General features: G+C 63.5%; 2 protein-coding genes and 1 long non-coding RNA gene across 6 annotated transcripts; 2 read left to right on the top strand and 1 right to left on the bottom strand.

Annotated features, from left to right (window-relative positions):
- Positions 1 to 217: 217 nt before the first annotated feature.
- Positions 218 to 5,029, top strand: LOC133753673 (extracellular matrix protein 2-like). Its single transcript, XM_062184361.1, has 7 exons — positions 218 to 335; positions 622 to 737; positions 992 to 1,124; positions 1,338 to 1,495; positions 2,196 to 2,335; positions 4,120 to 4,446; positions 4,670 to 5,029. The coding sequence occupies exons 1-7, from the start codon at positions 218 to 220 to the stop codon at positions 4,842 to 4,844; spliced, it is 1,167 nt and encodes a 388-aa protein (XP_062040345.1). The 3' UTR covers positions 4,845 to 5,029.
- Positions 5,030 to 8,743: 3,714 nt separating this feature from the next.
- Positions 8,744 to 11,736, bottom strand: LOC133752391 (uncharacterized). Of its 3 annotated transcripts, none has more exons than XR_009864931.1 (4): positions 11,562 to 11,736; positions 10,308 to 10,395; positions 9,639 to 9,921; positions 8,744 to 8,992 (listed from the first exon to the last, which is right to left on the bottom strand). It is a non-coding gene; the product is annotated as an uncharacterized LOC133752391 (long non-coding RNA). The 3 variants fall into 3 exon arrangements; XR_009864933.1 differs by having other exon boundaries at positions 9,639 to 9,882; XR_009864932.1 differs by lacking the exon at positions 11,562 to 11,736 and adding an exon at positions 11,409 to 11,479.
- Positions 11,052 to 22,336, top strand: BGN (biglycan). 2 transcript variants are annotated; one of them, XM_062182859.1, is made up of 9 exons: positions 11,052 to 11,212; positions 16,925 to 17,038; positions 18,250 to 18,504; positions 18,617 to 18,729; positions 19,027 to 19,240; positions 19,787 to 19,897; positions 20,074 to 20,167; positions 20,266 to 20,404; positions 21,178 to 22,336. In XM_062182859.1, the coding sequence occupies exons 3-9, from the start codon at positions 18,264 to 18,266 to the stop codon at positions 21,373 to 21,375; spliced, it is 1,110 nt and encodes a 369-aa protein (XP_062038843.1). In that variant the 5' UTR covers positions 11,052 to 11,212; positions 16,925 to 17,038; positions 18,250 to 18,263; the 3' UTR covers positions 21,376 to 22,336. The 2 variants fall into 2 exon arrangements, with proteins under 2 accessions (XP_062038843.1, XP_062038842.1); XM_062182858.1 differs by lacking the exon at positions 16,925 to 17,038.
- Positions 22,337 to 23,067: the final 731 nt, after the last annotated feature.

The raw sequence follows: 23,067 nt of genomic DNA, 5'->3' as shown, positions 1-23,067 counted from the left end.
TGACTCTTTGCTCGTGACCAGGCCAGTCTGTGCATCTGTTTCCCCAGGGGCTCCCCGCCAATCTGGGCTGGGGACTTGGCAGCGCCAGAAGAAGCACCGCAGAGGCTGGGTCAGCAGCAGCAGCCCCACAGAGGCCACTGGCGGTGGGCAGGGCAGGCCAGGAAGCAGGCGAGGGCACGGGCCTGGCGCTGCAGAGCCAGGTACCCCAGAGCGCACCATGCCCTCCCTGCCAGCCTCATGCATCCTGGCCCAGGCGGCCGTTGCCTGCCGCAACGTCAAGATGAAGCACGTGCCTGCCCTGACCGACCCGGGCCTGACCACGCTCTACCTGGCAGGTGAATGGCCCCTCTTCCCTGTGACAGAAACAAGAGGCTCTGTGCCTGAGTCCCTGCCTTGGCCACCCTCTAGAAGTTCCTATCACCATGCACTGGGGCCGGCCCGCCTCCTGAGAGGTCCTGGGTGGCAGGGAGAAGATGCCCCAACCTGAGACAGTCAGAAGAGCTGTCTCTTTCAAGGACTGTGTCACTGCTATCCCCAAAGCCAGGTGTGTGTGGGAGTACAGAGAGGCAGAGGGCAAGGGAACCGGGTGCATGAATGTGGCTGCTACCTGTGTGTACACAGAGAACGAAATTGCCAAGATCCCGGCCCGTGCGTTCCGGGGGCTGCCGAACCTGGAGTGGCTGGACCTGAGCAAGAACAAACTGGATGGCCACGGCCTGCACCCCCATGCCTTCAAGGTGTGCCTGGGGGCCTAGCAGGGAGGGGCTCAAGGGTGCGCAGTGCTCCCCAGGATTTCAGCTGCAAGCCACGCGGCAGCCAGCGGCGACCACAGACGGGTCCATTTGCCGTGAGAACTAGGAGTCCCCCATGCGACCAAACGGAGTGCCTGTTAGCCAGGGCAGGCCCCAGTCATGCCTAGGAAATTCTGCCCTGAGTGACAGTCATGGGTGGCACCCCAGACCCCAGCCTGGCTCTTGTCCCTGCCCTCCAGAACCTGACACGGCTGAAGCGGTTGAACCTCGACGGGAACTTGCTGTCCACAGTGCCCGCCCTGCCCACCTCCCTGCTGGAGCTCAAGCTCAATGACAACCTCCTGGAGGGTCTGCAGAAGGGCAGCTTCCAGGGTGCGGCAAGGCCCAGGGGCTGCATCTGGGCAGTGGGGGAAGCTGGGGAAAGGTGCAGGCGCGGGGAGGGCCTACCCACTGGATGCTGGGGCAGCCTGGGAGGACGGCCGCCAGCCGGGGAAGGTGGCCCCAGCCCCTAGCGGCAGGTGGGGTTCTGCAGCTATGCCCAGGGGCTCCACAGCCTGCCCAGGTGTCCCTCTACTCACCCCGCAGGGCTCAACCACCTGCTGACGCTGGAGGTAGAAGGCAATGAGCTGCAGGATGGGGACATCTCCCCTTTGGCCTTCCGGCCTCTCCACAGCCTGCTTTACCTGAGGCTGGACCGGAACCAGCTGCGGACCATCCCACCGGGCCTGCCGGCTTCCCTGCAGGTGAGCTGAGAGTCCCCAGGAGGGGGCGGGCGATATTGCCACAAGCGGCTGAACTGCTGAGGGCGTAGAGGGAAGGTTCACAACACAACTCAACAACAGTTCTGAGCCAGGAGGTCTCAGCCTGTCCTAAGCTTCCACAACCCTGGACTTGGACCTCCTCCACACCTGTCTGGGCCACATAGTACCCTGAAGAGTACATCAGCGCTTGGCAGTGGGGCTCCTTTTTACAATCTTCCATCTACTGGTTCACTCCCCAGATAGTCACAATGGCCAGGGCTGGCCCAGGTGGAAGCCAGGAGCCTGAAGCTCCACCCTGAGTCTCCCATGTGGGTGCAGGGGCCCAAGCACTTGTCCCACGTCCGCTGCCCAGGCCCCTTAGCAGGGAGCTGGATCGAAAGTAGAGTAGACTCAACCTGCCACTCCCATACGGATGCCAGCATTGCAAGTGGTGGATTAACTGGTTGCACCACAACATCAACTCCTTTGACAATGCTGTTGGGGGCTGTGTTTTGGGGGGTTCTCAGGACCTACCCACGTAGCTGGCAGGTGGCCCCAAGATCCTTTGCACAGATGGCCATGCTGCCCACTTGCAGACACAGTGGTGCTTGGGGAAAGGGGGCAGTGCAGGCAGGGCACGGGGACACTCTGACCAGGGCACCAGCGAGGGGCAGGGGTCCCTCATGGTGACCCCTGGCCCTAGGAGCTGCACCTGGGCACCAACCTCATCGAGGAGGTGACGGAGGGTGTGCTGAGGCACAGCCACAGCCTCGGCGTGCTGGTGCTTAGCAACAACCGGCTCCGGGAGGACCGGCTGGCGCCCCGGGCTTGGATCGACCTCCCGTGAGTGCTCTGCCTCAGTGGGGCTTCACCCTGCTGGGCACACAGAGGCCAGAGAGGCAGGCAGGGTGGGCAACGAGAGTAGTGTTGAGCCAAGAAGCCTCAGAGAGGGCCAGGCGGACCAAGGGCTCCAGGGGGAGGGCCTGTCGCTTGGACCTGGTCTCAAGTGCGCGCTTGGGTCTCTTCTGTCCCTGCCCGCCACTCACCTGCTTCTCAAGGCATTGCCAGCTTCTGAGGCCCTTCGTCTCCCTCCCGCCCAGCAGAACACCCCTCGCCTACCCATGCCCAGGCCTGCCCTGCTAGCACCCAGGGAGGTTGTCTGGGAGATGCTGCGGGCCTGGGTGCAGGGGTGCTGGTGGAGGGGAAAGCTGGCCCAGGGCTGGGTTTCACTGGAAGGCAACCAGGACAGGAGAGGTGTGGCATGGAGGCGCACAGGACAGACAGACGTGTAAGTGTCCTGGGGCTGCTATCACTAACCAGGCAGCTGCTGGCAGCAGGTGGCTTCTCCCTGAGTCCTGCAGTCCAGAAATCCGACATCTAGGCGTGTGGGCGACAGATGCCCTCGGAAATCTCGGGGAGAGGATCCTCCTTTGCCTTGGCAGCTTTCCGGGGGCCCCATTTGTCCCTTGGCTGGTGGTGAGTCTCTGTCTTCTTTTCTGCCTCTTTTAAGGCTGAATTCTGACCAGTGAGGGATTGGAGGGGGGCAGAATCACCATTCCCCTCACCACCAGAAGGGCCTCCGCTAGCTCCCAGATCTGGTTTGGACAGCTGGGGCGGGGTGCTGGCGCTTCCTGGCCTCTCACAGCAACCAGAGGCTACGGAGCTGAGGAGCCAGGACAGGGCGTGGGAACAACAGGAGGGCCGGGGAAGGCTGGGGAGGGCCAGGCAAGAGGCTGAGGAGGGTCTGGTGGCCACCAAGGCCGGGGGGCGGGGGGCTGGAGAGACAGGGGTCCGCAGACAGTCCGCCAGCCATTCCAGCGCCTCCCGCCCTGCATCCTCGCGTTCCAGGAAAAAGTTACCAGGACGTTTGGGTTTAATTATTCCTTTTTCCTCTCCCCCTCTTGCCAAGGGGGCAAAGGAAAGCAGACGGCAGCTTGGGAGGGACCGCCCAGCCGCGCTCCACTCCCGCCGCCGCGGGGCCTGGGCAGGGGGCTGGCGGCCAGTCAAGCCAGGGCGGGCGGGCTAGCGGGTGGGGCTGGCCTGCCTCTCTCTCTCTCTCTCTCTCTCTCTCTCTCTCTCTCTCCATTTTTTCCTCTGCTGGTGGAAGGGGAGAGGGCTGCTAGCTCCATGGAGGAATGAGGCAAAGGGTTGACCGCATCCACAGGACAGGCGGAACGTCACTGAGCAAGGCCACTTTTGCTGGTTGCGTGGCCACCTACATCCCCACTCTCTGCTCCTGCTGCAAAGGCCCACGTGATCCCTCATGGCTGCCCTGATGCAGTCTCTCTCTAGGAGCCTGGATTGTGGCTCCTCCCCAACCCCGCACCCCACCCCCACCGTTTTCTGCATAGCTGGTGATAAGACAGGTGAGGTGGCAGAGGCCAAGAGCAGTGTGAAAGACACAAGGAGAGGGCTGGACAGCTCCCCTCCCTGCTCTGAGCCCAGATACCAGGCACCTCCACACTTGCTGAGAACCCCACCCACATCCCCTCTTCTTGAGTTTGAGCTGTGGAGAGTTCCAGGCTGGGGCTGGTTTCTGGGGATAAGTCAGCACTCTCCTGTTGGGCGTGGTCACCCCACGTGTGGCGCCAGCAGCTCGTCCCGCTCCCGTGTGCCTCGCACCGCAGGAAGCTGGAGACCCTCGACCTCTCCCACAACTGGCTGGTGCACGTGCCCTCCTTCCTGCCTCGGGGCCTGACGCGTCTGCTGCTGCACCACAACCTCATCGAGCGCGTCCCCGGCTATGTGTTCGCGCACATGAAGCCCGGCCTGGAGTTCCTGCACCTGTCCCACAACAGGCTACATGCCGACGGCGTGCACGCTGTGTCCTTCTGGGGCCTGCGTGCCTCCCTGGCTGAGCTGCTGTTGGATCATAACCAGCTGGAGGCCGTCCCCCGAGGCCTCCTGGGTCTCAGGGGGCTGCAGGTGCTGAACCTGAGCCACAACAACATCAGGTAGGAGCCCTGCCCGTGCCATCCGCTGTGCCCCCACGGCCCACCAGCAGTCAGGGGAGGAAGATGCGGCCTTCCTGGTGGCCTCAGGCAGATCTCAGAGGGCGCCAGGGGCAGCGGGGACCCGGTGTCAGGAGCCCACTCCTCTGACTGTGGGGCTCTCTCTTCCTCCCTTCCTGCGTGACGTCTACCATCCTTCCCGGGTCTTCTCGCCACCACTCCACAGACACGTGCCCCTGAATTCCATCTGTGACACACGCGTGGCCCAAGACTCCAACCTCATCTCCACGCACCTGGAGAACAACCTCATTGACACGCGCCGCATCCCGCCCACTGCCTTCTCTTGCATCCGGGCCTACCACAGCGTTGTCCTCCAGCCCCAGCGGAGGGAGCCCTCCTAGCCCCGCCCTGCCTGCCGGCCTTGGACACACACAGCGCTCACTGGGGCAGCGGCCCAGACCCGAGCTGGGAGAAAGATCCAGAAGCCCTGCTGTGTGAGAAGCACCCACTTCCCTGCTGCGCTCAGGAGGCCCCTTGGCTTAGCAAACGGCCCAGCAGGGAGTGAGGGGGCGATGCTGGCTGGAACTTGAACGTAATAAACGCATCTTGTTTAAGCCAAGGTCTCCATTGCCCATGAACTTCCTGGGCCACACCCTAGACTTTGCCTTGTCAGCAGGGGCTTCACAGGCCTGCTCCCCACAGCTTCTCTGAGAGCCTCCACCACTCCCTCCTTTGTCCCAAAGCCACCCACAGCTGCAGTGAAGCCAGGGGCTGGTGACACGGTGGCACCACCGTGGGAGCACTTTGCCTCCCCTCCCTCCATTCCAGGTTCCAGAATCCTCACCCTGGTCCCCTCCTCATGCACATCCACACCCCACCCCCACCACATGGGCTGATGCCAGAGGAGGCAAAGGATTAGCAGCCACTTAACAATTCCTAGGGACACAGCACTTGGTCTGTGCAGGCGGGCCCAGCCCTGGGGACTCGGCAGCGAGCAGCCCCTGGCCGGAGTTGCTGACCGCATCATGTGCCAAGAGCCCCGCCATGTGACGGTTCAGCCCTGTCGGGCCCAGAAGCCAGGACTGGCCGGCCGTGCTGGGCGGGGACTCAGGGTCTGTGTAGCCCCCTGAAGCCACTGGGCGGTTGTGAGGGGGCCAGCACTGCTCTCGGGGCCATCACGCCCCGTGCCCTAGAGGAACAGGGCAGGGGCAAGACGGGCCCAGCCCTGAGCCCTGGGAGAGTGGGGGCTTATGGTGGTCTAGGGGCAGGGACACAGCCGGATGACAGGCAGGCAGGACGCGACAGGAGGAAGGGAGCAGACCCTGTCTTGAGGCCTACTGGAGCTGGCTGGAGTGAAGGAGGAAGAGCCAAAGATGCCCATCACAGAGACCTCGCCCCGCCACCAGCTCGGGCCAGGATCCGGGCCTGAGAACGGCCTTGCTTGCTCCTAGCCCGCGCCGATTCCCCCATCCCCCTACCTCCGCCCCAAGTTCTCCGTGGAGACAGGACCAGACTGTGGCAGGGGGTGGGGAGAGGCCTGGGAAGCTGGTGGAGTGTTTGCTTTGGACTGGTCCCTGCATTCCTTCTCCTCCCAGGCCCGGGCCACCAGATAGGGCACTTCCTGTTTGGGCTGGGTCAGAGGTCAACAGCCCGCACTAGCTTTCCCAGCTCTCACGACCCCTCCTCAGGGGCCCAGCCCCCGCCCCTCGTGCTGCAGGCACCCTCCAGCCCCCACCCTCCTCACGGTCCCTTAGGCTGGGCTCCAGGCAGTACGGGAAGGGCAGGCTGCAAGAGCTCCCCCCATCCCCTCCCCATCTCACATCCACTGAGTGAAGGAGCTAAGGAGGCCACTGCTTGTCAAGCAGCCTGGCCCCAGGCCCTCCCCTGGCCACGTGGCAGGGAGAAGGGCGAGGGGGGCCCCCACAGGGTAGGGGCAGGCAGAGGCCAGGCAGCCCACAGGGGGTTCCCCGGGTTCACTTCTCTTCTTAGACAAGAAACAGCTTGGCAGAGGGGGTAGAATCGGGGCATTTTTCCTCAGGGGCTTTTGGGGTCACCACCTGGGCTGCGACCCATAAAGCAGGTGTAGCCAGGCATCAGGTAACCTCGCAGGCACTCAGGAGCTGGGCAAAGGGGGTGAGCAGGCTTCGCATCACCGTGCCATTGTGAGCTGGGGCTGCCCAGAGCCGGGGGCGTGGCTCGGTCAAGGGCATGCTTTTCAGCACAAGTAGGTTCCCCAGAGCGCTGGAGGCTTGGGGCTCCTCAGTGGTCCCAGCACTGGCAGGCCCGCGGGGATGAGGAGGGGCCCCGCACCAAAAGGAACTTCCCCAGGTATTTCCCCTGACACCCTGTGTCCATGCTCCCGCCGGCAGCTGCTCCAATGTGCTCTTCTAGGGTCGCTGCATGAGTGACTCACAAGGGGTGGAGAAGGGCTGGGGAGCCAAGTGCCCCTTGGGGTTGGGCCTGTGTCCCCTGCTGGGGACCACAGTAGGACCTTGCTCCTCTGCTCCCCTTCGCCTGACCCCCGTCCCACAGTGAGTCCAGTGGTCTGCAAATTCTCCAGTCCATCTGCTTGTCTCTGGCCTCCCTGCCTCCTGTTCTGAGTCTTCTCTCCTGCCTTATACGGTAGGCAAGCTTCACTCAAGCTCCTTCCGCCGTGGCAGCCACACAGGGACAACCCAAGACACACTGGCTAGACTATCTGGCCCTCGGGCTAAGTGCTGGCCTCTGCCAGGGATCTGATCGGATCACCGCTGAGGGCCAGAGTTGAGGCTCAGGATCCCTGGGCACATCATGGCCTGCATCCGTCTCCTTGACTTTGAAGGCTGGCCACAGAGGCCTCCCCATGACACAGCCCCTGTCCACTCACCCTGCTCTGGCCACGCCCCAGACCACGCCTTGCTAAAGATAGCTAGATGCAGGCTGGACCTCTGCGTAGCCCCCCGCGGGCCCTGAAATTACAGCCCTGGTGGCCCAGAGGGGAGAGATGCTGTGTGATTATGTCCTCAGGGGAAGGTCAAAAAAAGCTCTTGGCATGGAGAGTGCCAGCTTTCACCAGCCACGCCTCGGCCATCCGGCACCAGGAAGCTTCCAGAAAGTGGAAGTTCGGCCCACTCAGCACCAGCTCAGCTATCTCTCCGGCATAACGGCAAAAGGCTCCTTCCCAGATGCCCCGCTCCCTGTACTCTGATGGTCCCCCTAATGCCCAGTGCTGTGCCACAGCTCTGCCCACGCTGGCCCTGCCCAGTCCCCATGGGGGTGGACAAAACCGGCAGGCTGGGAGTGAGGGCCCAGAAGCAGCACCTGGAATCTTGGGGCGCTCTGGGCATGGCCACTCAACTCAAGAAGTGGCCTGGCTGAGGATGAGTCCGGGAAACTGAGGCATCAGGGTATGCTCATGAGAGAGACCCCTGGCTCTGGGCTGGCCCAACACACTCTCTGATGGGGAGGGAGGCCCTGCGGGACAGGGCCTGAGAGCCTGGGGGCTGACGCCTAGAGGACCCGCTTTGAAGCCAGGGCACAAACAGCTGCAAGCCAGCTGTGGGGGGACAGGCTGCAGCTGACACAGGGTCCTTCTGCACACACAGGCCAAGGGAGTGGCAGCTGGCTGCACTCGGACACCCCAGGGAGGGGCGTGCCCTCCCTGCAGCCCTTCCCTCCGTGGGACTCCAAGGCACAGGCCTATGCCTCACACCCACCCATCTGCCAGCAGCTGCCTGCGGGAGGGCTGGGTGAGGCTGGCTGCTCTGAGCACGGAGTCCGAAACTTTCCCCGAAGCCTGACGGGGCTGAGAGGCGGGTGGGAAGTGTCCCAGCTTGGGCTCCAGAGGCTTGTCCCAGAGTTGCACACGCTGGCCGGCCGCCATGCTGGAGGAGCCCCGCTCTACCGCCCCCACCCCCTGCTCCTAGAGAGCTGAGACAGCTGTGCTCTGGCCTCCTCCTCCTCCTCCTCCTCCTTGGGAGCCCTGGGGGCCTCCGGAAATGCCTGCTCTTCCTTCCTGCCTTGCTGCCCCCCCCACGCTCCCCCCCCCCGCCTGCCTCCTCCCCCTTTGGGGAAGCCAGAAGGGCAGGAAGCCACCTGACCCCTCTAGCCAGCGAGGGTGCTCTGTTCCCCTGCACTTCAGCTGGGGTCTAGATGCTTCCTGCACTGCGTGGGGGGAGACCCAAGAACCGAGGTGCTCCCTGGCTGGTGTGGGAGTGACCCCCAAATTAAGGAGGCAGGCCCAGTGACTCAGTGGGCCTGGGAGCGAGCGTGCAGTTACGGCTTATTGCAGACTACAAACCACAGACACAGAACCTTCCAGGCATGAGAACCGTATTTATGCAAGGATCGCCCAGATGCATCCCCCGCCTTCAAGGAAGCACTCCCAAGTGTATCCGGTGCTTCCTGGTCCTGTGTGGGGTGGCCGGGGGTATCACCTTATCATCGCCCCCAAGCCCCTCCAGGAACATGCCTGGTGCATGTTGGAGTCCTGAGAGCCAGCTGCGGGCAAGGGCTTCTGCTGCTCCCTGCTCCAAGTCACCTCCTTCAGGAAGCCTTCCCAGGTGTGGCCCTGCAGGGGCAAGACACAAGAACAGACAGTCCCCTGCTCGTGCCACAGTCTGCCTCCTGGGGCTCCTGCTGCAAAACCTGACTGCGGGCCAAGGCCAGAGTGATCCAGCGCCTAAGGCCCCAGCCCCCAGGAGCAGGTGGCACTGCGCACAGCGAAGGGCTCCTCAGGTAAGCATGTGTGGGCAGCTGGATGCCTTCTGAGAGCTTTTCCTTTTGCAACACTGCTTTTTTTTTTTTTTTTTGAGACCTACTTTGCATCCCCATATGCATGCATGGATTTCAAGATCTGCATTTCTCTAAATTCCATTCTCCATGAACTTTGTGAGGCTCTTTTGCACCATACAATCTCCTTTAGGATCTTCACAGAGCTGCAGCCATCCCCAAGGTCACTTTTAGAACATTTTCATCCCTCAGCAAGAAAACACAGACCTTTCGCTAGCCCCGCCCCCCCGACCCCTCCCATTCCCACCCATTCCCACCCATCTCCTCTCTCCTCTCAGTCTCCTATGGACGGGCCTGGCCTGGCCATTTCCTCTGAATGGGACAAAGCACTCTGCGACTCTGCACCTGGCTGCTCTCACAGAGCGGAGTGCCTTGTGGGCTTTGTGTCCCTGGTCCCCACCAACACGCTTAGCCCTGAGTGATACCTGGCTGTGAGTCCAGGGCAGGGCAGGAGCAGAGATATGGCCAGGTGGCCACGAGTGGCGGTGCTGCAGCTCTGCGGGGCTCCAGGGTGCCTACGTGGTTCTGTCTGCTGCCACACGTGTCGGGAGACATCTCGCGGCAAAAGGAAGACACGAGGTCTGTGCTCCCAACCTCCTGGTCCCAACCGTGCGAGCCAGAGGGAACCGCGGCTCCTTCTCTCTTCTACGTGGTCCGGCCTGGAAGCTTCTTCCAGGACCACAACTTGGTTAAGCCATTGCGTGTTTCCTGTCCCAGTAGGGCCTTGAGCTGACACGGTGCCCAGCCATACCTCAGGGCCCTTATGAGAGGGTCTGGCCCCGGCCTGTGCTATTTCAGACCTCACGCCATGCCAGGTAGGCAGAGCCCCCTGGGGGTCCCCCTCCGCCCCTTTGCCTTTTTCTCCTCCCCCCCCCCCCAGTCCATGCCCAGTTTTCCTGGCCTCAGTGTGGCGCCCTACTGGGGTTTCTCACTCCTTCCGAGCCCTGGCTCAGCAGCTGCTCTGGCGGGATGGAGCCACCCCCGGACAGGGAGGAGGTGTGAGGACGTGAGGACCCGGGGCCCCTAGCTGCAGGGGAGCGGGACTCCCTGGGGCCATCAGGAAGCTCTGAGGCTTGGCGGCCTAACCCTGTTACCTCCTGTAAGTGACCAGTGCCGCAGTCAGCACAGAGGAAGTGCCACCCACAGAGCGGTGAGCTCGTCCTCCTCCTCGCCCTAGGGGACCTGCGGGATTGAGCAAGAACGGTGACTCGGTGACTCGCTGGGCGCCTCTTCTCGGAATGCGCTTTCCCGCTCACAGCCTCTCCCAGGCTTCCCTCCTGCTTTCACAGAGAGCAACTGGAAAGAAAGGCTGGATGGGAGGGAGGGAAAGAAGGAAGGGAAGGGAGGTACAGAGCACCCAGGAGCCTAGATCAAGCCCTTCCAGAAATCCACACCAGCTCCTTCTCTGATCCCAGCGAAGCCACCTCCTTGTTCAGGCCCCAGTGGCCGCAGGTTCTGGGCGGGCGTAGGACAGAGTTCCAGGGCCCGTTCACTGGCCTAGCACCCCGAGGCCACCTCCCCCTCGGCTTCTTTCCTCTGCCTGGCAGGTCTCCAGCAAGCGCCTCAGTGTCCCCATCTGGGCAGTGGAAAGTTTGACGCTAGGCCCTTGTGTGAGTGAGTGTGAGTGTGCGCCCGGGGGAGGGGGCTGGGGAGCGGGGGAGGGGAGGGGCGCAGCTAGCCCAGCCGTCTACGAGAAAATTGCTCCCTTTGAAGCTGCCAGGGGGGCGGGAAGCTTACCCCCTCCCTCCGGCCCGCCCTCCGGCCCCCTCCCTCCTTGCCTCCCTCCCCGCCCCCTCCCCGCGTCCCCTCCCTGTCGGCCCGCCCGCCCAGCCTTTAGCCTCAGCTCCTGCCGCCTCTGCCTCCCTCTCTCCACCAACTGCCCAGGAGCGAGCAGCTGCTCTCGGTCGGCCCCCCCCACCCCGACGGACGGAAGTGCGGACAGCCTGACATCCCAGCCCGCCACCTAGCCGGCCTGCGCCTGGCCACTTCCCCTCCCCAGGTAGGGCCCCCCAACCCTGCGCCAGCTCCACACTGTCCCCACTGTCCCCACAATGGCCTCAAGCTGTCTCAGCTGCCTCAGTCCTGCCCTGTTGCCTCCTGCTAGTCCCGTACTGCCGCCAGCGCTGCTACCTGTTGTCCCCAGGGTTCCAGGCTCTACCACCCCCAGTGCCTTCTCCCGACCCCAGGGTACCCACAGATATCCAAGGCATCCGCTGCAGGCTCACGGTCCCTGCCCCATCACCGCCACCCTGCGGGCTCCGCTGGTCCTCATCCCGTTTCCGCCTCTTTTCCCCCGCCCCCCCTCCCAGGTGCCTTCCCTCATCCCACCCTTGCCTCTGCACTCTGACCTTACTCTGTCCCCTCCAGTCTGTCTCCCGGGAGCATCACCGAGGCATGGCTGCGTGGCTAGCACCCCACCTCTGCCAATGACCTTGCCCTTCCTTGCAAGCCCCAGGGGCGCCCTCAACTGTGCCAGCCTCGCTGGGCCTGGCGCCTTCCCCGCCCTGGGGCTTTGCGCCCGGCTCAGGCCAGCACGGGCCTCTGGGCACCCGCTGAGCTCAATGCTCAGAAGCAGCCCCGACTGCCTGCGGCTCGTGCTTGGCACGGACTGCGAGACTTGGTTTCCCAGGCACGCCCCAGGCACCCTGCCCAGATGCTTCTGGCTCGCTCACAGGCCAATGCCCTGCCTCTACTTCCCCCTGAACGGGGTGTGGGTCCATGGAGCCTGGTGGGCAGGGGCCCTGAGTAGGGTTGCCTGAGTAGCTCAGTCCTGTCTGTCCCCCAGAACCCCCTTAGACTGGAATGCAGAATGATCGGAGGAGGGGAGCAGGGCCCAGGAGAAGGAGAATGGAGCTGTCCGGGTGTCCCCTGAGCGCCCTGGAAGGTTGGGGGAGGGAGCACCCCAAGTTGACTGCCCGCATGCCTGGCCTCTGGCTAGTGAGGGTTGTCCTGCCCAGTTCTGCGGAACAGGAGCAGGAAGCCCCCTCTCCTGAGCAATCAAGCGACTCCCGCCCACCGGGTGCGGGCTCCTGCCTCTGCCCTCACCCCTCCCTGGCCTGCCAGCTCTCCGCCCTGTACTGACACAAGCTGGAGATGCTCACAGGCTCCCTCAGGACCAGGGAGGCTCCTGGGGGACCCGCATCCAGGGGGGTAGGTGAGCACCTCCAGTGCCAGCCGCCTCTAAGGAGAGCTGGTGCACAAGCAAGGGGCACCTTGGTGTGTAACATGCCCATGTATGGCTGCTGGGAAGGAAGACCCAGGGCTGCCACTGAGCCGCCAGGACTGGGCAGCGGGAGCAGGCTTGGAGCAGTGGGGCATGGGGGGCGGGGGCTGGCCTGTCGTGGGAGCACCCCTGGCCTTTCTTTCAGCCCCCTGGATCCCAGCGGCCATGAACACTCTGGCCCAGTCCCATGCCAGCTTGTTCTCTGCAGGGGCAGTCACGGGCATTGACTTATAACAGCTGGAGGGTTGCAAGTGGGGAAGGATGGGAGGAAGGGGTGTTGTCCATGGCATTGCAGTGGTCGCCATGATCTCTGCATGGCTGGGGCCAGTACAGGACCCCGTCCCTGTCTCCTGGGTTTCCTGGGCCCACTCAGCACTGGCCCTCCTTCACCTTGTGCAGGGGCCTGCCCCAGGAGGCCCTTGTCCTTGGTCCCACGCATTCCAGGGAGGCAGCCCCCCGGCCTCCACCCCCTGCACTGCTCCAAGCCCGTCCACCAGCCTGTCACCTTCCTTGCCCACCACAACACCTGTGACCTTGACAAAGGTCTTCCTAGGCCCACGCTGACCTTCCTTCTGCTTCCAGGCTGACCAGCCATCCCTACACACTCTGTGGCCCATTGGTGGAAGGTGATGGGGGCTCTTCCGGGGCACGCTGCTGTGGGCCGTGGGGTGCTGGGTGGGCATGGCTGAGCCTTTCTCCAGCCCAGCAGGAAGAACCAGCGTCCCAGCCTTCCCTGCAGGTGGGCAGGTTCCTTCTCACAACTGGTGCCCCCAGCCAGACGGCTCCCGGGGGCCTCCTGCCCCACTTCCAGGCCCCCAGGCTCCTGGGAACCACCCCATCTCCTCCTGCCCCTGCATTTGCCTTCTTCCCCCACTCTCCTCACTGCTCTGGGGTAGAATAATCCTTGGGATGGCCGTGTAGGGCACCTTCTCCCCCAGAGCCCGCCAGCCTCGGGTCATCCACATGCAGCAGGCTGCCCGCCTGCTCAGCCCCAACCCTGCTGTCCACCCCCTGGGGCTCTCCCCAGCCTCCTTTTATCAAACTCTCCTACTGCGCCTCGCCCCACCCCCATCTTCAGCCTGAGCTCTGCACACAGACCAGCGTGGCCTGAGCTGGAGGACATGGGGCAGGGGCCAAGCCAAGACTCTGGGTGACACTTTTTTTTTTTTTTGGACAGGCAGAGTGGACAGTGAGAGAGAGACAGAGAGAAAGGTCTTCCTTTTCCGTTGGTTCACCCTCCAATGGCCGCCACGGTAGGTGCGCTGCGGCCGGCGCACCGCGCTAATCCAATGGCAGGAGCCAGGTGCTTCTCCTGGTCTCCCATGGGGTGCAGGGCCCAAGCACTTGGGCCATCCTCCACTGCACTCCCTGGCCACAGCAGAGAGCTGGCCTGGAAGAGGGGCAACCGGGACAGGATCGGTGCCCCGACCGGGACTAGAACCCGGTGTGCCGGCGCTGCAAGGCGGAGGATTAGCCTAGTGAGCCGCGGCGCCGGCCTGGGTGACACTTTTTAAAAAAAATTATTTATTGATATGAAAGTCACAGTTACACAGAGAGAGAAGGAGAGACAAAGAGAGCGAGAGCGAGAGAGAGAGAGAGAGTCTTTCATCTGCTGGTTCACTCCCCAATTGACCGCAATGGCCGGAGCTGTGCCAATCCGAAGCCAGGAGCTTCTTCTGGGTCTCCCATGTGGATGCAGGGGCCCAAGGGCTTAGGCCATCTTCCACCACTTTCCCAGGCTGTGGCAGAGAGCTGGCTCAGAAGTGGGTAGCCGGGACTAGAACTGGCGCCCATATGGAATGCCGGCACTGCAGGTGACCCGCTTTACCAGCTACACCACAGTGCAGGCCCCTGGGTGACTCTTGAACCTGCCCCTGCTTCTCCCTCACAAGCTGCCAGCTCTCTGGTCTCTGGCCAAGGGAATATAGCAGGCAGAGGCCTGGGTGGCACCGGGATCGGGAACTTCATGAGCAGAAGTGAGACTTGAAGGGGAGGGACAGAGCGCCCCTGCTTGGCCTTGAACACCTTCCCATGGGCATCGGGGGCTTCCTGACTGCAGGAAGGCACGCACCCATAGGAGCCCCGGTAGCTCTGGGAGGCCTCACCTCCAGGGCTTCTCCAGCTGGCTAAAGAGGGCTGGGTCCCACCCCAGCCAGAACCCCTGGCAGAGAGTAAAAGCCAGCACAGAGGAGGGTGCTGGGAAACCCCGGGCCCAGGAAAGGGAAGGCTCCCCAGCCTTCCAGATGCCTGGCCGCTGTCCTCGCTCGGCAGGCAGGCAGACAGATGCACAGTGGAGTCCCAGCTCCGCCACTTCCTCCCTGTGTGGCCTTGGACAAGAGTTCTGGGTAACCTCTCTGCGCCCTGGTGTACCCCTTCGTCAGGTGTTCAGATCATAGCTTCTTTCTTATGGTCAACAGCGTAGAGGTAGGGTCAGGTAAAGAAATCGCTTGAGTCCCTACCCCACCCTTGGGAGGTGACAGCACCCTCCCTCTTCCTGGAAGAGTCTAGAACATGGTGAGTGGGGGCCAGGAAATGGGAGAAGAAGGGAGAGCACACGGCCCAAGTGCAGGGGGACCAGGAAACCACTTCCAGGTCCAGCCTGCTTCTCCAGTGCTCTGTCTGGTTACCCAGCAGTGCCAGGGCCACAGCCAGGAGGAGCTGGGGCGTCTGCCTCCCTTGCAATGGCCGTGGGTCCAGGGGGCGGCCAGCATGCAGATGGGGGGGGGTGGCCTCCAGGTCTCCACCCCTCTCCACCAGTGCAGACACACACAAGTACAGAGCCTTCTGGGGCATGGTGGGGTGGCACGCAGGGCCCGGGCACCCCTCTGCTACTTGAAGCTGGGCCCAGAAGACTTTGGTAGGCAAAGGGGAGAGAGGGAGATGGGGCAGCGTCACTTGTCTCCCAGCCTTGCAGGCCCAGAGGCCTGGCAGGGTCGGGGGAAGGCAGCACGTGTGTCAGAGGTCAGGTCAGGTTACGAGCAGGGCGTCCACGTCCGCGCAGCTGCCAGCGCACATCTGCAGACGAGCTCCCAGGAGCCGCCAGACCTCAAACCCTGCTCCCGCCGCCCTTGGCCTGGCCTGAATGCCTGGCACGGCCCCTGCGTGTTCTCCGAGGCTGCCAGCACGTCTTGTTGGGCTGTAACCTGGAGCGATCAGCCTGCAGAACTGCACTGGCTTTCAGAGGCCCAGACAAGGAGGGCCCTATTGAGGCGGCTCCGAGGCTCCAGGAGGCCCGGCCTCTGCCCTTACTCACACCTGCGGCCGCCAGGGCCACTTCTTTCCTTTGCTCTAAGTAGGCGGCTTCCAGCAAGCTCAGGGCACATTTTGATGAGGCTCAAGGCGCTCCTGAGTCCTTGGGGACACATCCCGGAAGACCAAGGAAGGAAAAAAGTGATTGCAGGGTGTGGGTGTCCCAGTGTGTGTGTGTGTGTGTACACGTGGCGGGATTGGGGCTCAGTGTGAGGTGTAGGCAGAAACTAAGGCTAGGGCAGTGTCCCTAAGCTACCACCTCATCCTCTCTGAGCCAACCAGGCCCGAAGACCCACCAGCACCCCCATTGCTGAAGGCCAGGGTGGAGGCAGGGCAGGGCTGAGGCCAGGAAGTTCCTAGGCAGGAAGTTCCAGGCCTGCAATCCCCAAAGCTGGGCTCCAAGTCTCAAGCTGACGGAGTCGTAGCAAGTCAGCTCCTCGCTCCGGGCCTCAGTTTTTCCATCCACAAAATGGGGCCAGTGCTTGTGCCCCCTGGGCTCCCCCAGCTCCCTCTGGCCCTGCTGGCGTCTCTTGCCACCTCCTGCTGGCTCAGTGTCTAAGGGGAAAGGAAACCTTTACTGGGAAGCCCGGCCGGCCCCCACCCCACCAGCTAGGAGTCGTGGAAACCTGGCCAAGCCTTGCCTTCAGCTTCCCTCCGCCCTCAGGGTGAGCCAGAGCTGGAACTCAGAGGTAGGCAGAGAGCCAGCCTCTGCCCTGGACCCCTCTCAGCCCCTTGGGGACACCCAGGTTCATGACAAGGACACTGGACTTGGGCTACTGCCACACGTCCTCCACAGCCCCAGCTCCCAGGGAGGCTCTGATGAGCTCCTCCAGTCTTGCCCTGGCTGGCCTCGCAGCGTGCTAGCAGGCTGCCCACCTTCCCAGAGTGCCCAGGGGGAGCCCCAGCTCCCGGTCATCCCAAGAGACTTGAGGCCTCGGGGAGGGGTGTCCTGTGGAGACCTCCAGGCCGCCCCCGCCCCGGGCAGGCTGCAAAAGGCCTGCCCGCACTGGCCCTTCCCTGCAGTCTCCCATGCACCTGGCAGCCCAGCCCAGCCCAGCCCACCCCCACCCATCCAGGTGGGCTGCAAATCGCAGAGCCTCTCAGGGCCCCGCGGCCTTCCAGCCCTGACTCATTCCCCTGGGAGGTAGTGGCTTTGGCAGGGGCGGTGCGGGCCGGCCTCTCCTCACTCGCTCCCATACTGCGTCTCCTCTCCGCCTTGGCCTCTCCTCCTTCTTCCAGCGCTTCGCCATCCAGCGGCAACTAGGCAGGGGCACAGGAGACCCTGCCCTGCCCTGCCCTGCCCTGCCCTGGAGATTGCCAGCTGAGGGGAAGAAGAAGGGAATCACCATCCGGGTAGGCGAGCACGGCTCCTTCTACCTAAGCTTCGGCCAACACCCGGGGGCTCCCCGGGGCAGCCCCACTCGCCCCGAGCCAGCCTGGGGGGGCAGTTGGAGCCTCTGCAGGGGCCCCTCTGTCCGGGGGTAGGGGGCCAGCTGGGGACTGGGGCAAGCCACATGCCGAGGCCTCTCCAGGGCCCCGGAGAAACAGCCTTGGCATTGATGGGATCCGGAGGTACAGTGCTTGTGCCGAGACCCCAAGACCCAGCCAAGCCTGGCCTCAAGCCCCCAGCCTGCTGGTGGCGAAGACTCTGAAGCTGCAGGCCCCAGCAGCCAGCTGAGCCCCCTGCCCCCTCACCCTGTGGACTGGGCCTGCCGCTCAGATGGGCTGAGCATTGAACAGATGGGAAAATGAGGCAGGGACAAAAGCTGGGACTTTGCCGAGGGTGGGAGAGGGCTCAGGGTAGGTGAGGGTGGTAGGAGAGGCCAGGGCAGTGTCTGAACCAGGAGGCAGGAGGCAGGCAGAGGTGGGTGCTGGGGGCAGGCTCGGGCAGGGCAGCTTCCGCTCCACCCCCACCTTGCTGCCTCCCTCATCCTGGGGGGTCTCCAGCAAGCCTGACCCTGCCCGCCACCCAGGCGGCAGCCTGCTCCTCACAGGGCCCCTCCAGGGGCCGGGCTAGAGGCACAAAGGAAGGGCAGGAGCAGAGCTGGAAGCTGCAGGCTCTGCAGGTCAGTCCCGGAGGAGGCGGGTGTCCAGGGGAGGACGCCCAGGCCTCAGGAAGGAGCAGGGTGGGGAGCGGGGAACGGCGCTGCGCCCCCGCCAGCCCAGACCCCCGCTCAGAGCTGATCCCGCCCCTGGCCTCAAAGGACAGTCTTCCCTTCCTGCAGCAAGGAACGCATGAGACCCAGACCCTCCCTCGCTCACTGCAGCCCCTGGCCCCCAGCCCAGAAGTCCCGGCAGCCGTGGCCCAGGGCAGCCCTCAAGGGCTTTGCCCTCCAGCTCTGCTACTTCCCACCGCTACCCCCAGAGGCACCGTCTGGCATCCTGTGTGCTGGCTGCCTCCTGCTCACACTGGTCGCTGCCACCTCTTGCTTGCCCCGGGGCTGGCTATGTCTGCAGAGAAGCGAGGGCCACAGACCCATCATGCACTGGTGGTTGGGGGAGGGGCAGGCGGGAGAGGGTGCCCAGGACGTGTGGAGTGCTCAGTGAAGAACGCTTCCTCCCAGGTACCACGTCAACCATGCGGCCCCTGTGGCTCCTCGCGGCTCTGCTGGCCCTGGGCCAGGCCCTGCCCTTCGAGCAGAAAGGCTTCTGGGACTTCGCCCTGGACGACGGGCTGCTCATGATGAATGATGAAGAGGCTTCGGGCGCCGAAAGCACCTCGGGCGTGCCTGACCTGGACGCCCTCACGCCCACCTTCAGCTCCATGTGCCCTTTTGGGTGCCACTGCCACCTGCGGGTTGTTCAGTGCTCTGACCTGGGTCAGTACTGGCAGTGCGTGCATCCTGTGGGATGCGGGGTGGGGGAGGGGCACAGGGAGGGAGCAGCTGAGTCCCGGGGGTCGCATGAGGGACCCTGTGTGTGCCACCCCAGGTCTGAAGACGGTGCCCAAGGAGGTGTCGCCTGACACCACGCTGCTGGACCTTCAGAACAACGACATCTCCGAGCTCCGCAAGGATGACTTCAAGGGCCTCCAGCACCTCTATGTGAGCCCCTCCCCTTCCGGCCAGGCTGTGCCCTTCCCAAGGGGCTGGGGGGGAGGGGAATGAGTCCCTATGTGTGCATTGCACGGATGCATGCGCTGTGTGGGGACCAACCGTGGTGCCAGCTGCCGGGGTTCTGGAGCATGATCAGCCGCAAGTGCGGGACCAGCAGCTCTCAGCTCAGCGCCCTTCTTGGCCCTACTGGCTCCCAGTGTGGTACCCAGCCCACAAGCAAGAAGGGAGCAAGGGCCGGGGGTGGAGTGGGAAGCGGACATTCACCCCCCACCTCCTGTGCCTCAGGCCCTCGTCCTGGTGAACAACAAGATCACCAAGATCCACGAGAAGGCCTTCAGCCCCCTGCGGAAGCTGCAGAAGCTCTACATCTCCAAGAACCACCTGGTGGAGATCCCGCCCAACCTGCCCAGCTCTCTGGTGGAGCTCCGCATCCATGACAACCGCATCCGCAAGGTGCCCAAGGGCGTGTTCAGTGGGCTCCGCAACATGAACTGCATCGGTGAGTGCGGCTGCAGGCCAGGTCCTGGCGAAGGGGCCATGGGCGAGCCCGGGGGCGGGGGGGGGGGGCTCGGGGAACATTCCAGGAGCTTGTCTCAAAGCCTGGTGAAGGGAGACCAGGGCCAGCTACAAAGCATTGGCTCAAGCAATAGTCCTCCAAATGGTCAAAGGCACAGAATCTCAGCACGGCCCCAATGCAGACCGAAAAAGCAGCGTGCAGGACCGCTGCACCGGGCCAGAGGGTAAGACGGGAGAACTGGGGCAGCCAGACCTACCTGCCTGCATCTCTGGCTTGCTTCTCTCCTCTTGTCCCTCTCCGCCCCTGGAAGCCATGCCAGGGCCAAGGCCCTTGAGGCTAGCAGCCTTGACCAGCTAGGAGTTTGCAATCAGCCCTCTAAACTCCTGTACCGGGTTTCAGGAGGACTTGGGCAGAGCTGGCAAGCAGCAGGGCCCATCATGTGGGCCTGAGCCCAGAAACACCAGGCTCCAGGGGCTGTAGGCAGCCACCAGCTCCTGGGCTGATGGAGTCTCTTTCTGTCTCTACCAGAGATGGGTGGGAACCCCCTAGAGAACAGTGGCTTTGAACCTGGAGCCTTTGATGGCCTGAAGCTCAACTACCTGCGCATCTCAGAAGCCAAGCTCACTGGCATCCCCAAAGGTAGGAAAGAGGCACTTGCTTCCCAGCCTGCCACACCTTCAAGGGCACAGGTGTGAAGACCATCTGGAACGACCCAAGTGGACTCAAGTCCCCTCCCCTCTCTGGGGCATGGCCTAGGGCTTTTGCACCTGCCCTGGTGCCCATGTTCACCTCAATATTCCCTCACTTCTGGGTAGATCTGCCAGAGACCCTGAATGAACTCCATCTGGACCACAACAAAATTCAAGCCATCGAGCTGGAGGATCTGCTCCGATACTCCAAGTTGTACAGGTGGGACCGGAAGCCCAGAGGGAGGGGCAGCGCGGCGGCCCCACACACTGCCTTGTTCCCCCCCAGCCTCTGACTGCGCCTCGTGTGCACCTCTGCAGGTTGGGCCTGGGCCACAACCAGATCCGGATGATTGAGAACGGGAGCCTGAGCTTTCTACCCACCCTGCGGGAGCTTCATTTAGACAACAACAAGCTGTCCAGGGTGCCTGCTGGGCTGCCCGATCTCAAGCTCCTCCAGGTGAGGGGAGGCAGGGGGAGGTGGCAAGGGACCCTTGGCCGCCAGGTTCCAGAGCCCTGTTCCTGGGCTCCCGGCCCCTGCTTTTCAAGGCACAGTCCACAGAGCTCCCCCTGGCCATCTCGGGAAAGGAGCAGTCCCCATGGCTCCTCCCTCAGGGCCAAGGCCTTGGCTTGCAGCACATGGGTGAACTTGGGCTCGCTCAGCCCTGCTTTGGGCCTCCACCTCTCCCTCAGCCCCATCACACACGGCTGGAGTGCTCTCCTCCTCCATCTGGCTGTGTCCTGCCTCTGGCCAGCCCAGCTCTGGGACGGTGCGGCACAAGCCGGGCTGAGTGCGCCCTCTAGCGGCCAGCGTCCTCCTCAGCACCACTGGGTTCCTGACTCCGCCTCCCACGCAAGAGGGGCGGACTCAAGGGGTTGGAAGTGCTGCTGAGGACTACCAAGACAAGGAAGGAAGGCACGCTGAAGGCTCTTTGTTTCTAGAGTGAGAGGTGCTCCCCTGCGGGCAGCCCTTACAACCTCATTCCACCCAGTACAGCCCTACGACACCCCACCAAGCTTCTACCTTCAACCCAACCCCCAGCCGGGGCCCCGGGCTCAATTTTCTCCTCCCGATGCAGGAGAGCAGCCTCTAGGGCAATGTGGGTATAAGGTGATGCGATGACACCTGCGAGGCTGCGGCTGGGGCGGGAGAGGGCAGGGGGTCAGACCCTCCCGGGTGTGCACTCCCCTTCCCCGGCCGTGACAGCAGCCCGGGCTGTGCTCCATCCACAGGTGGTCTATCTGCACTCCAACAACATCACCAAGGTGGGTGTCAACGACTTCTGCCCCGTGGGCTTCGGGGTGAAGCGGGCCTACTACAACGGCATCAGCCTCTTCAACAACCCCGTGCCCTACTGGGAGGTGCAGCCGGCCACCTTCCGCTGCGTCACTGACCGCCTGGCCATCCAGTTCGGCAACTACAAAAAGTAGAAGCCGGAGCAGCTGCCATGGTAGCCTCGCTGGGGTCTCTGGGGAGCGCGGCCAGAGGTCCTGAAGGAGGAAGGCAAAGCAAGGGAGCTCCTGCCTGGCTGCATCCAACCCAGTGCCTCCCCTGTGTTCCCAGTTTACTGCCCCCTTGTGGCCTCTGTCTCCTGGGCCACTCTTCCTGAGAGTGGCTACAAGGCACGGGCCCCCTCGGCTGCCCAACTGCCCCCGCTCACGCACCACAGCCACTCAGAGGCGCCCCTGCCAAGCTTTCCCCCTCTCACCCTGAAATCCACCTGTCCCAGGCGGCAGTCCTAGGAAAATGGTCCTCCCGCTCTTCTATCCAAGCTGGGCACTTTGCTCTAGTGGCCCCTAGACCAGCCTCTCTCTCTCTGTCTCTCGCCCTCGCCCTCGCCCTCGCCCTCGCCCTCGCCCTCGCCCTCGCCCTCTCTGTCTCTGTCTTGTGCTAGATCTTTTCTGCTTTCTGGGTTTGCTAATCTGTTCCCCTGCATCTTTCTGGACCTGGCTTCATTTTCTCTCTCTCACTCTCTCTTGCTCTCTCTGTCTCAGTCTCCCTCTTGCTCTCACACACACACCGTGATCGACCCTTTGCCTTGTAGTGGTTCTGCTTTCTGTCTTCCTGGCCTCTGCCCAGCCCAGTCCAAGCCAGCCCGGGGGCAACTGCCTCCCCAGCCTCCCCTGCCCATTCTTTGCCCTGAGCTCAGACAGCCTTGGAAGAGGTGGGAAGGTGGGGGCCCAACATCCCGCCAGAGTCCCAAGCGATGGTTCCCATCGGCTGCCCCCCCACCCCGCCCGCCCCGCCATGGTGGCAGATCCTCCACCTCGTCTCTGGGCCCTGCTTGGTGGGAGGGAGCCTCACCCCCAGCTCGATGAGGCCATGCTTCTGAGGTCGGCTGTTGTCTTTCAATTAAAGAAACACTGTGCAAGTGGGCTCCGTGTGCTGTACTCCGGCGCTGGGCCTGTGGACCGCGCAGAAAGCAGTGCCTCTGGCTGTTGGGCTTTGTCTCTGCACCTGAGATGGCCCCTGCTGTCTCCTGGTCGAGCGTTTGCCAAGCATCTCTTGGCTGTGGGGCCCCTCAGACCCTTTATACCAGATGTGTGTGCAGCACTCGAGGCCACTGCCAGGATGCCACAGACAGGATGGGGACAGGGCTATGCACAAGGCCCCGGGAAAGCCCGTTTGTTGGAGACATGGGTGTGCCCGGGAAAGGGACAGACCCCAGAGCAAGGCCCCGGTGGGCTGAGGTGGCCTGGGCTAGACCTGGCTGCGCTCCCCTCTGTCTTGCGCAAGGGGCCTCTGGCTCAGCTGCGGGGAGGAGAGCAGGCAGAGGCTGCTACGAGTGACAGCCCAAGAGGGACGGAGCCCAGAGGCGCTGCCTGTGGCTCCTCGCGCTCCTCGCACGCAGCGCGTTGTCCTGACGCCTGGCCTAGCCCCAGGGTACCCAGCGTCCCCAGGTTTCTCCTTTTTGGGATGGGAGGCGCCACTCAGCGTGGCGGCCCAGCGATAGAATGTCAGCCGGCGACATCATAGCACTATTCTGGGGCATGTGCTCCATAGCCTGACAATCTCTGCTGAGCTGGGCAGGCCGAGGGCAAGGCCACTGGCTGCGGGCCAGGAGTCGGGGCCTCAGTCAAGTCCCCTCGCTGGCGGGGAGGAGTGGCAGCCAGTGCCAGGGC

Source organism: Lepus europaeus, chromosome X (genome assembly GCF_033115175.1).
Source record: "Lepus europaeus isolate LE1 chromosome X, mLepTim1.pri, whole genome shotgun sequence".
NCBI classification, from domain to species: Eukaryota; Metazoa; Chordata; class Mammalia; order Lagomorpha; family Leporidae; genus Lepus; species Lepus europaeus.
This window is presented reverse-complemented; position numbering and strand designations above follow the sequence as displayed.